Here is a 12118-nt window from a genome sequence, read left to right as displayed (position 1 = left end):
GGAAAAATAATTCCCCGGTCTCCGTCGTGTCCCGGCGTGGCCGGTTAGTGGCGTGAGAGTAACGGGAGTGTCTGTCGGCTCCGGCGCCGGCTCCACTGGGCTCCAGCCGCGCCGGTTGCCTGTCGAGAGAGAGAGAGAGAGAGATTCAGGCGATGATTGTGCTGGTTAACCGCCTCGCCCGCGTAGGCCCTCCTTGCTTCCGCCCGCCGTCTGAGCATGGAACACGTGCCCTCCTCCCGGTTTCTTTTTTTATGGACAATCGCCATCGAGTTTCTGTTAAAACGGAGCCGTCCGGAAAATGGCCCGACGACGTTGCTTCGGTGTGAAAAGGTCGGAAAAAAAATATTCTTTGTAGCCAATGGGAGAGCACCACGCAGGGAACCGGCGTTGGGTGAAGGACGGAAAAGGATTCCTCTGCGCGAGCCAGCGGCCCGGACAGGAGCCGTTTGGAACGGGATCTGGGAAAATGATTCCCAGCCAGCTCACGCGCCGACGTGGAAGGCCCGGGGCGGGCCCCGCACCGACAGCACTTTGCGTGTTTTGGGGTTAGGTGGGGCCCAGGGGCCGCGATGGACGTGGAGTCGCTCGCAAGCAAAGGATCGGAGCGTTGCCAGCGTGGCGTCCGACGTGGTCCGGGGCGTTCCGGACTCGAAAGGGAAGCGTTTGGGTTGACTTGGGGTTGTCCATCCCTTCCCGGTTCCTCCCCTTGGGGGGCAATAAATAGAAGGGGGACCGGCAAGTGGGAGAAGGCACGTTATACCTGCTAGGGAGAGAGAGAGAGAGCGCTCGAAGGGTTTTGTTGGTTGGTTGGGTGGTTGGTTGGTTCTTCCGTCCTGGTTTTCCGAGTTTTGGAGGGAAGGAGGAGAAAAGGGCAGAGAAGCGTGAAGCTGGCAAGAAGACTCACCGCCGAGTAGCTGTCGTCGACCGAGCGTCGCTGGCATTTTCCGCCGCGTTTCTGTTTTGGAGGAGGAAGCGGGTGCGCTTGTTTAGAAGCCGAGGCGGAAGCGGGAGCCGATGTGGTTTGTTGCCTTGATTCGGGGATACGAGTTGGAGAGTCGGATCTGAGCGTCTGGTTACAGAGGGCTGGCCTTTTTTCTCTTCCGTTTTTTTTCCTTTGTTGGCTTCTGTGGCTGCGCGCGGCGGCCTTCTCGTGTTTTTCTTCTGTGGATCTGGAGGTCGTCTGAGCGGGAAGGATGGAGTTTCGACGGGCTTCTTCCCTCGACGAATATGACAAGCTCGTGATTCGGATGAACACGCCCAGGTCTGTTGCTTTGTTTCTTTCTTCAATTTGTTTTCTCCCGCTCGAGCTTTAATCCGAAGGAGAGCCCTGCGTTTCGACTCTGAAAATCCATGGGTTCGTTGATTTTTTTTTTTTCTGATGAGCCCGAGATTTCCGTCTTATTCTCTTCTCCTTCCGGATTTCTACTGTTTGGTTTCTCTAGTCCTGTGTTTTTAAGTAGTTTTGAGTCGGTCTGGATCTCCACTCCGAGTCCTCCTGTAGCCTCTGGATCTAAATTCCTTTCTCCCTTTGAGTTTCTTTCGCTCTTTTCATGTCTAAGCCCTTATGTGAATGAAGGTCTGTTTCCTCTCCAAGTCTCTGGTTCCTTTTTCCCTCTCACCCAACTCCTCCCTCTCCTGATCCAACATATCCGTTTTCCTCCAATCTTTCTTTTAATGAATTTTTGTAAAGGCAAAAAAATAAAAACCGACTTCGTGCCTCCATCTTTTTCTCCGCCCTGTCCATAGTTTCTTTCTTTCGGTTTGTCCTGTGTCCAAAATTTTAAAACTACCGTCTCGTTTCCAACTAAATTTCAAAAGGCAAATTCTCAGTTACTCGGTTTTGGAAAGAGAAAGCGGGATGGTATTCGTCGCTTTCGTTAGTTCGATTTCCGTTTCATGTTTTCCATTTTGCTTTTTCTGGATTTCCTTCGTTGATGGTCCCCTTTGCCGTCCGGTCTCTCATCTCGCTGTCGTGCAGGGTCGTCATCGACAATGCTGTCTGCGCAACTGCGACGCTGGTCAAGGTAAGGACTCAGGACTAATGACGCTGTCCCCTGTTCTCTCTCTCTCTCTTTTCTCTTTTTTCTCTCTCTTACTGGCGTGCCGTGGGGTGTGGCTTGGAGTAGGTGGACAGCGCTAGGGAGCACGGCATCCTTTTGGAGGCGGTACAGGTCCTGACTGACCTGAACCTTTGCATAAAGAAGGCATACATCGCGTCCGATGGCAGATGGTTCATGGATGGTACGATATCTCTCCTTCCCCTGTTCAGGATCAGGATTGATGGCAGTTCCCCATTCTCTTCTTTCCTTTTATTTCTCTATGTGTAGCTCTTCCGTTCTCTCTGTTTACCTTTGTTTTTACTTGTTTGCTATTTGCAGTGTTTCATGTGACTGATCAGAACGGCAACAAACTTAGAGACGAGAGCATCCTGTCTTGCATACAACGAGTAAGAACCTGGCGATACCCAAAGCCTTTTGTCCTCATCACCTATTTGCTTTGTCTTCACATTTTCCTTTTCCTTCAAGCGGGTGGACTGCGGTTCTGAATCTCCAGCATTTATTTGTCATTTTTTTATTTCTTAAAATGGTCCTTAATGTCTGGTTTGATCGGCGGCCGTTTGGCATGTCCGGATTCCAGTCTCTGGCGACAAGCAACGAGGCGAGCCCGACGTCTTTGTGCGCGCCGGACGAGACAGCCCTGGAGTTGACAGGCACGGACAGACCGGGTCTCCTTTCCGAAGTGTTCGCCGTTCTGGCCGAGCTCCGCTGCAGCGTGGTGAACGCTACCGTCTGGACTCACAGGGGAAGGATTGCCTCAGTCATCCACGTGAAGGACGAGGAGTCCGGATCGCCCATCGAGGACACCCATAAAATCTCTTGCATAGAGGACCGGCTGCGCAGCGTCCTCAAGGGCGACAGCGGCGACATCCGCAGTGCCAAGACGGCCGTTGCTATGGATGTCACTCACACGGAGCGCCGGCTTCACCAGCTGATGTTCGCCGACCGCGACTACGAACGGATACCCGCTGAGCCTTCCACCTCTCCCTCTACTACCTCCTCCGTGACAGTTCAGAACTGCTTGGACCGAGGCTATTCCGTCGTCGGCGTCCAGTGCAAGGACCGTCCCAAGCTCCTCTTCGACATTGTCTGCACTCTCACTGATATGCAGTACGTGGTCTTCCACGCTACCATTTATACTCACTACGGTGAAGCATTCCAGGTTTGTGCTTTTTCATCTTTTCTTTTTTCTTCCTGTCATTTGATTCTGAATTTTTACTCGACGTCTTTGTTGCTGAGCGTGTATGTACTAATGGGTATTCAGTAGTCTCGTTAAATCTGGACCTATGGAGAGAATGACTCGTCTTTTTTTTGTCTTTCTTTCCGGCAAGCAGGAATTCTACATCAGGCACGCGGACGGGTCTCCCGTTAATTCCGAAGCGGAGAAACGGCGAGTGATTCAATGTTTACGAGCGGCAATTGAGAGAAGAGCCACTGAGGTATCTATTCTTTCCCCTTCCTGTTTGGTGGTCCCAACGTGGAGTTTCGAGTGGGAGATTTGATTTTGTGAGGAGTCGCCGGAGAAACAAGAGTCGTCTGGGTGCTTATATTTGCCATTGAAGACAGCAAATGTTGGCGCTCTTGTTTCTTCTGTGTCTGTCAGTTGATGGTCTGCATTCATTTATTAGGGCCTCCAACCCGTAAGGATGGCCCTGTTTGTAGCATATTCTTAGAATCCCTGCTGACATTTTTACGGCGAGTTTTGAAGTCTGAGTCCATCGTGATGTTCTTCATTAGCCATTTTAGCATGCTTTGGGCTAGTTTCTTCCGACCTCTTCTGGGTTGGGGTTCTTCGCTGACCTGCATAAATGTCCACTTCATGATCGCCCTAAGGGCTTTGAACTTCTCTGACTTTGTCTTAAGAGGAGGTCTGCCTTTCCCGCCTGATTCTTCCGGCAGAGGCCGTTCGCGGTCGCAACCCCTGTCGCCTGCTACGGGTGTTATAAAGTCGCTCTAGCCGGTGGGGTCTGTATGGGGGAGTCGGCTTGCCGACGTCGGTGCATGATTCGCTCCTGTCGGGCCCAGAGACGTTTCATTCCAGCGGAGTTAATCATGGCTCTCTTGTTAGTGATGGTGCCATCACGTAGCGAGCATTCTCCGCATTTTTTTTTCCTTGTTGCGAGCTGTTCACCTCAGTCTTAGTTACCGGTGATTTGGAATAGTCAGAGAGTTGGTTCCCGTCTTTGTTTCTGTTTTGTTTGTTTGCTACGATCGTCTGTTCTTGTTTTTAAATCAAATTCTTTATGAACCTAATGTTGGACTTTGTAATTTTATTTTCAACAATACTAGGGGGTGAAGCTGGAGCTTCGTACCTCTGACCGGAGGGGCCTGCTGTCGGAGGTGACCCGGACGTTCCGGGAGAATGGGCTGCTGGTAACGAGGGCGGAAGTCTCGACGGTGGATGGGCAGGCAGTCAACACCTTCTACGTGTCTACAGCTGCAGGCAACCCCGTCGACCCCAAGACGATAGAGTCGGTTCGAAGCAGGGTGGGGGTGGCCGCCCTCCGCGTGAAGGAGGACGCGCCATCCTCCTACCAAAATTGCAATGGCGGGAGAGCAACCGATGCACAGACGGGCTTGGGAGGTGGAGCCGTCCTCCTCTCTCTGGGCAGTTTGGTGTGGCGAAACCTCTACAACCTGGGGTTAATCAGGTCGTACTCTTAGGAGGGTCCCTGAAACCACGTCCTCCTCCTCCCTTGTGAAAAAAGAAGAAATTACGGTGCCTTTTCCTCTATATTTGTACATAAGCTCTAGGAGACTTAGGTGAACATGCAATAGAAAAACAGAAAAAGTTTGAGGGTGGTAGTTGATTTGATTGGTCGTTTGGTTCTCTTCTTCCTCAGGTTGTGGGTCTTCAGTACTAGCGGTAGTATAGTAGTGGTAGGGGGAGGATGGGTGGGGAGGAGGAGGAGGAGGGAGATGGCCAAACCCCGTGGAAGTTGTCGGATACGCAAATTGGGCACATACTGTACATAGTTCACTCCTGTCATTAGTAATGGTAGAGAAGGAAAAAAAAAATGATTTGCCTGTTCCTCTGACTTCTGTTCTCTCGCTCTCTTTAAAACTTGTCTGGCGAAAAGCGTGGGGTTCCCCACCGGCTTCCGCTTAGCTGGCCGCCACCGTCCTCTTCCGTTCCGACGCATTTATCAAGATGTACTTCTTGTCGTTCCGACTGCCGTGATTCGAAGGTAGCAAGACAGAGGCCAATCTGGAAAAAGAAAAAAGAAAAAAAGGAGGTTCCACAGTCATTTTACGGGTGCTGCGTTGGCAAATTTCAGGAATTTTAACTCCCCTGCTCTCCAGTCCCCTCCCCCTTTACACGATTTATCTTTGTGCATGAATTCTTGTGAAATTCGGCCGTTGCTATTTAATGTTGTAATATGGTGATGATGGCGATGCTGACGATGGCGTGGGCCACTTCTTCTGCCGTAAGAATTTTTTTTGGCAGCCTGTACATTGGACCACCGCCGAACCCATGGAGCGCTTCCTCTACCAAACCGGACTCAATGAATGCGCTTGTAGATTCTCTACTGCGACGCTGGAAGAACAGATGGGCTTTCATTCCATCAAGTTGCTTGCATTTATAGCCTGTCCTGTGCCAGAACCGAAGCAGCGGGTTAGTTATCCCTCCCAATGGTGGTCGTGAATACCTAACATTTTTTATTTCCACCTGTGTATCGAATCCAACTTCCCCGCGTCCACGCCTGGTTATTTACGCGTCTGCTTGTTCATTTACACAGAAAAGCAGCTTCATCTGTCGTCATTGAATCATTCGGTGGAGAACAAGAGAAAGCAATATTATTATTATTCGGAATCGGGACTTGAGCTAGTGACGAGGGCCCAACGGTGGCTAGGGGGCGGCGATTTGTCTTCCCTCAACTGTGCGATGCTGCCGTTAAAGGGAGGGGAATATCAAAGAAGCTCTTCAAAATGCATGCTTATTTGTACTGTGTCCATTGTCCTGATTCGTTTTGTTAGATTTCAAAATTCAAACGGCGCACTGCCTTTGGATTCCGTCTAAGCAAATGGGACGCTCGCCAGATGTCCCGTTCATGCTGCTGTATTTTTTTTCTCTTTTCTTCTTCTTCTTCTTCTTCCTTCTTTCAGTCAAGTTCACACCACCCCCCGACAAGTTTAGGTGAGTCAACTTTCTCGGACTATAATATTCCGAAGCCAGAACTTGTTCAATTCCAGTTGGCAAGACGCGCAGTTCAGTCAGCCTGACTTGTTCGCGGACTTTTCAAAGCAGTGTGTGGATTCATTCTTACAGTCTCCGGATGGTTGACTCGGTGATTAGACCTCTCTCTCTAGAAATTCCAAATCGAACCAAGTGTAGCCAGGTGTCTAGTAAAAACTTTCAGTACGAGAACAACCAAAGAAGAGCCTCTCGGTGGTCGGAGCATAGGCACATGGATGTCTTGGGCCTTGCTTTTCACGTAGAAATAATATCCTTTAACCAACTCCTAGTGGGCTACCAGTACTGACATTGATTAAATTCATATGAGGGAAATATATATATATTCCACAGCTGTTGTGGGCCTATGGTAGGCGATTCCTGCACCGAATCCTAACAGCTGGAACGAAGAAAAAACCTCTCTATGAGCAAGGATGGAATTCATCCAAAACCAAATAGAAAAGAGAAGGTTACTCGATGATCCCCACGCTACCACAGGTGCCATCACATGGACGAAGGAAGAATCGATCGGTGGCTCAACTTGGGGAGTTTAAAACCCCCAAGCGGCCCTGAATCTCCGGCGCGTATGCAGATTGTAGATGGCTTTCTCCGTTTTGTCCTGCTTCGATGGGTGAGCCGTCGGGAGCGGAGGCGACTGGTGTCCGTTGATTCTCTATAATAATCTTTGGAAACTCTGCCGTGGCCGATGGGTCGATCGGCCACATGGGCACCTGCTGCCCCTTTTGTTCTTTGAGAGTCTTGACTGGGAAGCTGATGGTTGTGCCTTTTCAATGGTGGTAGCGACGCCTGGGATGGAGCGGCTGTTGGGTGTGAATCGAGTCCTCATCCCACCTGCCTCCAGCCTAAAAGGCCTGCCTAAAGCTGCCAATGGACGTGCATTTAGCTCCACGCGTTGTAATTGCACCAAGTTGCTGCTCTCCCATGGCAGAGCTTATAATCTGAAGTGGGGTTCATAAAAGTGCAGTAGAATGAGAACAATAATTACTGACACAGAGATGCGTTAAATGGTGCCTTCTGGTTTTCTCTTAATGTTATGCAGCAACTTGAGAAGGAAGATGCATTGGCATGATTCAATGTCGACACTGCTGTGCCTTCTTTTACTGAACATTCCTGAAAAATGAAGACCAATCGAGGCTTTTCGGTTACTGTCTTTGGGCATTCGATTTCAAGAGCAAATTTTAGGAGGTGGGGAGTCGACAATGGAGATGGCAGGAGAATGAACGTTGCCAAGAAAGCATGTCTTTCTTTTTTCAATGGAAAGCATATCTGCTGGTTTAGGTTTGACATTAATGCAACCATCTGCGTTTTCTGCCATGGCTGACCTAACCTAACCAACGAGGATGAAGACCAGTCCGCTTCCCCATAAATCATAATTTAAAAGAAGAAAAAAGAAAAGCCGAATTAAGAATTTGATTTCCCTCATGCAGCCTGCCTTGTCGATCGAGCCCAAGTGGAAAAGGGAAGAAAGAGTCAAAAGCGAGACTGTCGATGAATTATATCATGAACGAATAGAGAAAGGCTTGGAGGGCGTCGAGGCCATGGGAGAAGAGCCTGTCTTTTCTCGTTTGCTCTCATGACTACCATGTTGAAAGGAGGAGGTACAACGAATTAGTTGGGAGTTGGGTTCAGGGTGGGCCTGAAAAGGCTCAGGGTGGACCCTTTATGTGGATCCCGATCTGGATCCTGCAATCTTTTCTCTTACCTGTAAAGTCTGTAATGACAGAGGTGGCTCGATTTGGTCTAGTCGGACCAGGTCCAATTGGTTCCAGTACTGTAACCGTCCTGACATGAACAGTGACCCGGTAATGTGCAGAAGGACCATTTCTGATTTGAAATCAGTCTTTGTGAGTCGAGGCACTGGTCAGGGACCAGGTCCAACCCATTTACAGCCTGAAGAGGGTGCCGTTTCAATGTCAGACATCCTGGTCAGGTTCGACGAGTTGGCTCTCCCCTCCCTGCCAGATGGGTGCAGCCCAACTCCCCCCTCCACATCCATTGCCCTGACAATCTTGCAGCTCTGTTCTGTGATCAATGGCCCCCATTCAGCTCAACAGAGCCTGCTTTTTAGAACTTGCTTCAACCTCATCCTTTTTTCTTTGCACCAGTCAAAGCACAGACAATTGGATAAGAGACACACAGAGAGGGAGAGCAGGGGAGCACCAATCAAAGTACATACAATTGGAAAAGAGCGGGAGAGAGGGGGAAAAGGGTGAAAGACAATCACAATTAGGACTGCACAATGAGTGAAGCTAACTTGGGCTTGACTCTAACTCGCTTGAAAAAACCCGAACCAATCTCAAGTTTAAATTTATGCTTGAAGTTTTAAATTGGTCGACTTATTTAAACTAGGCTCTACTTAATTATGTAAAATTAGTTCATCATGGTTGAGTTAGTTGAACGAGTGGACGAGTTAAGCAAGTTAAAAAAACCAGACACATTAATATAAACAAGTTGAATGAGTTAAGCGAGTAGAGCTCGAGTGCAACATTGTATGGTTAGTTGAGCACGACTTGAGTTCAACCCGCACTCGAGCTTGAGCTGGCTCAACGCGAGTTCAACTGGACTAGTTTATAGCTCTAATACAATCTCAATCACTTGAGCTGCTTAGGGGTCATTTGGTAGTAAGTACACTTTGTGAGTGTCCTATTAACTAGCCCTAAAAATATACTAGATTCATAGAACATTAGTTTTAATATTTAGTGAATCTATCTTTAATTTTGAGACAGATTTACTATAAAGGCGTCCTTGATGCCAAATGACCCTCTTATATAACTCCTTTAACTTAACTCTCAACGGTGAGTAATGCCAACAAGAATCAAAATAATGATCCGCTAGTTAACGCCTTGAGTTCGACCAACTACTCTACACATCTTCTTGGGCAGGGAGAGAGAGGGAGAGAGAATGTGATATCAACTAGTTCCCCATTGTGGGCTGATAAAACCAAACTAGTTCCACATTGTGAGCTGATAAAACCAAGATTAGCGGCTACCCAGTTTCTCAAAGCCCACAAGAAGGGTAGAGAAGTTGCAGGGGCGGCCTTTTCGTTGGCCTATACACCATGATGGGGCCACAGCTAGAAGGGGCTTCCCCTTCAAGCACGGCCAACTTTACACGATTGCTCTTTTGCCCGTTTCGGACGATCAACAAAACCATGGGCGGCTTTAATAAGTGCGAGCAAGTAATTCTGAGGCTTCCTTTTTCAGGTGTGAAACTTTTTCCCTCGTCATGAACAGCTCATTGCGGCGTGACCGACGAATTAAAGGACACCTCGTGCTCGTGTAGTCGCTACCTACTCATACTGCTCGAGTTATATAAGACTCTTCCACGCTTTCACCATGATATTCCAGTTTTTGAGTCAAATTCTCATTGATTTCTTCATCTTTCTAAGTTCTTCTGTGAACGTTAGGTTCCTACATTTCTTTCACTGACATAGATCTCCAGGAATAGGGCCGTTACATATCATTTTTGCAACTTTTTCATCTGGTTTTGGTACACTTCTTTTCTGACTTTGAAGGCGCTCTGATTCAGGTCATCTGTGTAACAGGAGTCCCTTTATAACGCACGCTCTGAGTGTCCTGAGGCATTTCGAAAGTCAAAGGCCCACATTTATCTACATTTTTAAGTCATAGAAAACACATTTTTTATTGCAGAAACGTTTTTTGAGAGTTCATTTCTAACACAAGGATCTATATTTCCAAGTCATAAGAAACATAATTTTCTTGAAAGAACGTTTCAGTTATTACCAACAAAAGGATTAAGGGCCATTTGACCAACCTCCCTGTGCTCTCTCTCTCTCTCTTTCTCTCTCTCTCTCTCTCTCTCTCTCTCTGTCCGTCCCTGTGTGTGTGTGTGTGTGTGTCAGTGATGCGAAACGTACCCTATTCTGCTGCTTCAAGGTACGAACATTAAAATCCAAACAGTTTGCTACCAAGAAGTTAAAAAGCTTTAAACTGGAACTAGTTAGCTGATTTTGGTGCCTTCACGCTACAACAAAAGAGAAACTTTCCATTAGGAAACATGAAGAAGAATGAGAAGGATGGTCGACTTTTTCAGCATATTTATAGGCAATCAGAAAGAAAAACCTCTGTTTATTTCAGCCCAGCCATGTTTAATTAGATTCCCTTGTTGAAACTGAATGTTTTTAATGGAAAAGGCATACAGCTTTCCTCCTTTAAATTCTTGGGCGCTAGCCCTCCATACTTACAGAAAGTAAATTCGAGGTGGTATACTCCATTCTGCATAAATGCCAAAGTCGACATCCTGTCCGGTGCCATTTGTTATGCCTCACCGCTTTTAGATTTCTTGTGAACCTTTGACAGACAAGAAACAGAGTTCAACTACCTGGTTAAAATAGTCTTCTTCCTTACGAAACATGGCCATGTGAGCCACGAGTTGCAGAAACTAGTTTCCAGCTGGGATTCTCTCGACAGGAACGGCGTTCACACCACGTTTGGGAATATGGCGATTCAGTACCAAAAAAATACTGTAACATTGAGTGATAGTTTCAGGTGGCTCAAATACAAGCTTCTGGCCTAAAGCAGAAACGCCTTGTTGCGTAGAGTTAAAGAGGGGTTTCCTTCAAATGCTCTGCACTTCAAACTTTGGCTTTTAGCTTTCTCCTTGTAGCAAGAACCACATATTTCCTTGCAGTGACATCCTTTTAGTGTTTCGTGTTTATTAGCAGTACGTAGATTCTCTGTCAAGTTTGGGTAATTTCACTAACAACAGTAGGAACGACAAGAAAAAGATAGAGAGTTACACCAAAAAGATAATAGAGTTACACCACCTCGACCTTTTGTTGCTGGTTTGGTTTTATTAGTTTCTTTGAGATCCTAACGTAATCGTCTCCCCAAGTAGATAAAGTTACTGCGGTTATGTTGTCAATTTCATGCGGCACAGTGCAACGATAAGATGCTTTCTTTGAGCATACCATCAACACGATAAAAGCCGTTGCCAGTGCTATATATCTATTAGTAGTCTTTTGTCAAAAATATCTCATGCGTCAGATACTGTTGGAAATATTCAACTATTTAGATTTATAAAGTGAGGAATCAAACAGTTAAAAATCATTAACTCTGCCTTGAAAATGAGAAGATTCACTTAAGTGTGCGGTTGTGCTGACATGGGCTCGACGCGAACCTGTTATGTATCTGCTTCTTAAAGAACTCATACATTAAACATTAAAATATATGTCGCAACATGTTTTCGAACTTCATAACTGAGAGAATTAAGGAAGAAACAAGCATAATTTTTTGTGGTAGCAAGTAAACAGACTGTACCTAAGACATCCTTCAAGAACCAATGATAAAGTTTGGCGATAGCAGGTAAATAACTTGTACATAAGACAACCTCAAAAGACCAAAAAATGTAGTGTCTCACGGTATATAATGATAAACCAAAAGACATCAGATCATATTAATGTAATCCTACTGGGGTACTCGACATGCTTTTCTAGACATAAGAATCCACATGGGGCAGTTGTATTGCGTACAGAACTTCCATGTACATTGCGTGCTATAAATCAGGATAATCTGTGCTGTCAAGCATGTGATGAGAAATTTGATAAGAAACCTAAAAGTTCGATTTCAAAAAAGAAATTCCACAGTTCCTGCGCAATTATATTGCACCGAGCCTACTGTTGCATGTTACATGGGTTTGAATTGACTGCAGCAATCAAACCCAACTTTCGGCTGTTGTACCCATCAAAAATTTTCTGCAGTTCGTAAGCTTTTATGCTGTGATTATGAAGCTAAGTGGCTAGAGAGCATGATTTTCTTCTAGATGACCATTTGGGGAAAAAAATGAGTATGTACTTACACACCTTTCATCACAATCAACACATCCATTAGCCTAATAATGTGAGAAA

At 46.7% G+C, this 12118-nt stretch overlaps 1 protein-coding gene across 2 annotated transcripts; it reads left to right on the top strand.

Moving 5' to 3' along the window:
- The first annotated feature begins 749 nt into the window (after window positions 1-749).
- Window positions 750-6071, top strand: LOC116263189 (ACT domain-containing protein ACR8-like). Of its 2 annotated transcripts, XR_007574566.1 has the most exons (8): window positions 750-1261; window positions 1979-2024; window positions 2127-2241; window positions 2379-2446; window positions 2638-3219; window positions 3392-3496; window positions 4347-5673; window positions 5798-6071. XR_007574566.1 is itself a non-coding variant. In XM_031642818.2 (7 exons), the coding sequence occupies exons 1-7, from the start codon at window positions 1194-1196 to the stop codon at window positions 4719-4721; spliced, it is 1359 nt and encodes a 452-aa protein (XP_031498678.1). In that variant the 5' UTR covers window positions 750-1193; the 3' UTR covers window positions 4722-6071. The 2 variants fall into 2 exon arrangements, 1 of the variants encoding a protein (XP_031498678.1); XM_031642818.2 differs by having other exon boundaries at window positions 4347-6071.
- The last annotated feature ends 6047 nt before the right edge of the window (window positions 6072-12118 follow it).

The sequence above is a fragment of the Nymphaea colorata genome, chromosome 10, assembly GCF_008831285.2.
Source record: "Nymphaea colorata isolate Beijing-Zhang1983 chromosome 10, ASM883128v2, whole genome shotgun sequence".
NCBI lineage: Eukaryota > Viridiplantae > Streptophyta > Magnoliopsida > Nymphaeales > Nymphaeaceae > Nymphaea > Nymphaea colorata.
This window is presented reverse-complemented; position numbering and strand designations above follow the sequence as displayed.